This window comes from Lolium rigidum, chromosome 6, assembly GCF_022539505.1.
Source record: "Lolium rigidum isolate FL_2022 chromosome 6, APGP_CSIRO_Lrig_0.1, whole genome shotgun sequence".
NCBI classification, from domain to species: Eukaryota; Viridiplantae; Streptophyta; class Magnoliopsida; order Poales; family Poaceae; genus Lolium; species Lolium rigidum.
In genome coordinates, this window is record NC_061513.1 from 251,169,218 (window position 1) to 251,172,906 (window position 3,689).

A 3,689-nucleotide genomic window follows, 5' to 3' on the forward strand; every position below is an offset into this window, starting at 1 on the left:
TTCAGGCGAGTGGATTCCATATTTTCACTACCTAGTATTTGCAATTTGAGGGCTCCTTTATTTCATAGGATTTGTATAGGAATTGTGGTTGATTTAGATCATACAGATGTTTTTCTTACACTATTGTTTGATTCATAGGAACATATCCTATAGAAATCTTTTAACGCAAATCCTCTAATAAAAAAATATTACATCGTCTCATGAAAATTCCTTTCATCCGATCAAAGAGAACTCATCTTTTCATAGGATTTAACTTGAGCATGGTATCTTAATCCTATGATTCTTCATTTTTATGTTTTTTCAATTCTATGAATCAATAAATGTCTTAATTTTAAGGTGTAGAGACGTAGAGATTCCGTCTGGTTCAGGCGGCTACCACACCCGCCCATAAGCAGTTACCACGACAGGTGATGCTACCACACGGCATTATATACTACTGCACTGCAGAAGTGAGGTGGTCGTGAAGTCGCCGTGATCTCATCTCCGACTCCGAGGTAGCCAGCCCAGTCCAGCGGCCGATCCGTGATCCGTGTCGGAGGGAAGAGGAGAGAGTGGGGGAGACAAGATGCGGCCGCGGCTGGTGCTCTTCGGCGACTCCATCACCGAGCTGTCCTTCGCCGCCGGTGGCTGGGGCGCCGCCCTCGCTAACCACTTCGGCCGCCAGGTACAACACGCCCCCGCTCTCCATTTTACGCCGCCGCGCGCTAGCTGCTGACATCGGATTCCCGCCGATCAGGCGGACGTGGTGCTGCGCGGGCTCAGCGGGTACAACACGCGGTGGGCGCTGAAGGTGCTGGACAGAGCCATGGAGGGGGCGGCCAGCGAGAGCGCGGACCCGGCGGCCGTCACGGTGTTCTTCGGCGCCAACGACGCGAGCCTGCCCGACCAGCAGCAGGCGCACCAGCACGTGCCGCTCGACGAGTACCAGACCAACCTCCGCGCCATCTGTGCCTACTTCAAGGTTGCCCGCGGCCATACACACACTGTCCTGGAAAAACACTGTCTGCTTGCTTCTTCAATTACTCATCCGTGGTTTGATTTTGCAGAATAAGTGGCCGGCTGCTGCTATCATACTCATCACCCCTCCGCCGATCCACGAGCCGGCGAGGATCCGGTAACAATAGCTCCCTCACCTTGCAGATAGCTAGTATTACTTCACTTATTAGCTTTGTTTATGGTGAGTGATCAGGTCTCGGGGGTCAACGGGATAGGATCCACTAGATATCTGTATGCTGATCCCCCTTTTTGTTTTCCTTGAGCTAAATGCCACTCTTGATGCAGTTGGTGATGTATTACTGACATGTACTAGCTCTTACAACAGTATATTCGACATCATCTGTTCATTTACTCTGATAATTGTGATGAATAAAACAGGAGGAAAACTGCTGAAAATTGTTTATGTTTTATGTAGTGAATTATGTCGAGCAAACCTGTTAGTAATATTAATCACAATATTAAGAAATTTGGCTGAACTTACTATTGTAACCAGGGCATGCTTGGTATTTGACGTATTGGCATCTTTTTATTAAGCCCATGGGGTAGAGTTCCTTATATGTTGACTCAATTTTCATTCAAGAGCATGCACATTTGAACATTGTTGGGGCGTACTATTGGGCTCTATGCATATCCTGTTATCCACTTGCCACTTGGTGGCCTGTGATCTGGCCTAAATATTCCTTTCAAGCAAATATTAGAAATTATACCCTTTGGCAAAGCTGATTCGCTAGCAAACTGAACTTATGCGACATCTTTCCATGCAGAGACATGTATGGAGACAATGCCTCTTCAAGACAGCCTGAAAGAACAAATGAAGCTGCTGGCACTTATGCACAGGCATGCATATCTGTTGCTAAAGAATTGGATCATCCAGTTATAGACATCTGGACACAGATGCAGCAGTTTCCTGATTGGCAAACATCTGCACTATGGTAGGAATCTTTTTTCATGTGTGAGTAAAATTAGATCATGCAAATCTGTTTTAAATTTTAAGAATCTTATATCTCCTGTGCCAACATAGAAAAGCTTAATGATTAGAAGTGGTTGATATAAAACTAATCAGCGGGCGACAATTCTCGGATAAACTCTACTTAGCTTGAATCTGTGTCCAGTTTAGTTTCCGACTGTTTCTGGCATGCTTTATGATGTGACATTGTTATTGGCGTTCTTAGTAAAATGAAGATTCACAATTATGTGCATCTGATGGAACCAACTTATAGGGATTTTGAACTTTGTAGTGCGATGTTCTTGGTTATGCTTCACATTCTTACGAGGGCAACAGAGAAACTGACTACCCAAGATAAAATTCATTTGATTATTTGCATCACGTGCCACCAATCTCACTGTAAAAACAATGATTATTTAGCCCCATAAATTTCACATGATATTCTGAACCATGACTCTGTTCTCTAACATTTTGAATGACAGATAAAAACCTGCATTTACAAATAAGCAAAATACATATTAGCTGTTTTGTTTCTCTGTGGAAACTGCCGAAGTTTTATCCTTTACTTCTTGAACACGTAATTTCTCCCAAAGATTGAACATTCTGTAGATGTTCTTAGATACTTTATAATCTATCAAAAGCTTTATGTTTGAATCATCTTTTACCATTTACTAATAGACATTTGTATATGTGCTTAGACTAGCTTGAAACTATGAAGGCTATTTTACTCACTTTTCCTGTCCAGTGATTTGATAGTCGATCATCAATTGGCCAGTATGGTCCTAAATACTCGTCGCACATTTAAGCAAAATGTAGGCTGAAACATGTCTAGGTTCACTAAACCTGCCACAAGTATTTAGGGCCGGATGGAGTAGAATATTTTATACTTACTCACTTTTCATGACCTTGTATTATGTGAATTGAGATTTTGATTACACAGTATCTTGCCAAAGCATTACTACGAATTATGGCTCCCTGACTATAAGCAGCAGATAACCTTATCATATCATGCAGCGATGGACTTCATTTCACCCCGTTTGGAAACAAGATTTTGTTTGACGAGGTGCTCAAGACACTGGAAATAATTGGTTTCAGCCAGCAGAGTCTCCGGTCCGATCTCCCTCTCTTCCATGAAATTGACCCGAAGGACCCTTTGAAAGCATTGGAAATTTGAACAAGGTACTGCATCGTTTGATTATTCAGAAGGGAAGCTCTGCTTGGTTTGAACTCTGATGTATTCGTATAACTTGTTTAGCAGATGTGATATATGTTCCATGTATTTGTATAACTTGTTTAGAAGGTGTGAGGCTACCTTATGCCATGGGCGCCGCTTGTTTAGAAGATGTGATTTATGTTCCATGTATTTCTTACAAAGTGGTTATGCCATTGTACGGTTTGCTAGTGAAAAACACAGTGAAAATAAATGGCATTTTCTACTGTTTTCCGGTACATTCCCTAAGGTGCAGGGAAGCTGGTTTCTGCTGCGTTTGCCACGCGTTTGATATATGGTAAGCTAAACCATGTATGGTCAAGCATGATTTCCAGTTCTCATCTTCTTTTTGAATTGAGAGGCACGTCCCCGATTTCATTTGATGAAACCGATAAATACAAGGTCTTAATGTTACTGCAAGATCCCAACACACTACGGGCAACTAACTAATTGCGAACCATAGCCGAGAGTTATTCTGATACGCTTTTAACAAATTGTAACTCAACTTTATGGACCAAGGGTGGGGCTCCCCTCTTG

General features: G+C 42.6%; 1 protein-coding gene across 1 annotated transcript; it reads left to right on the forward strand.

Moving 5' to 3' along the window:
* The first annotated feature begins 417 nt into the window (after window positions 1–417).
* On the forward strand, window positions 418–3,391 carry LOC124659034 (GDSL esterase/lipase At5g45920-like). The gene is made up of 5 exons (XM_047197000.1): window positions 418–664; window positions 737–961; window positions 1,047–1,114; window positions 1,761–1,928; window positions 2,957–3,391. Exons 1-5 carry the CDS (start codon window positions 566–568, stop codon window positions 3,114–3,116), a joined length of 720 nt encoding a protein of 239 aa, XP_047052956.1. The 5' UTR covers window positions 418–565; the 3' UTR covers window positions 3,117–3,391.
* Window positions 3,392–3,689: the final 298 nt, after the last annotated feature.

Bases quoted from the DNA above. Each gene is read 5' to 3' on its own strand.
- LOC124659034 (XM_047197000.1), top strand. From the start codon at position 566: ATGCGGCCGCGGCTGGTGCTCTTCGGCGACTCCATCACCGAGCTGTCC. The intron at 665-736 runs GTACAACACGCC...CCCGCCGATCAG, and splicing joins CTAACCACTTCGGCCGCCAG to GCGGACGTGGTGCTGCGCGG. The intron at 1,929-2,956 runs GTAGGAATCTTT...CATATCATGCAG, and splicing joins TGGCAAACATCTGCACTATG to CGATGGACTTCATTTCACCC.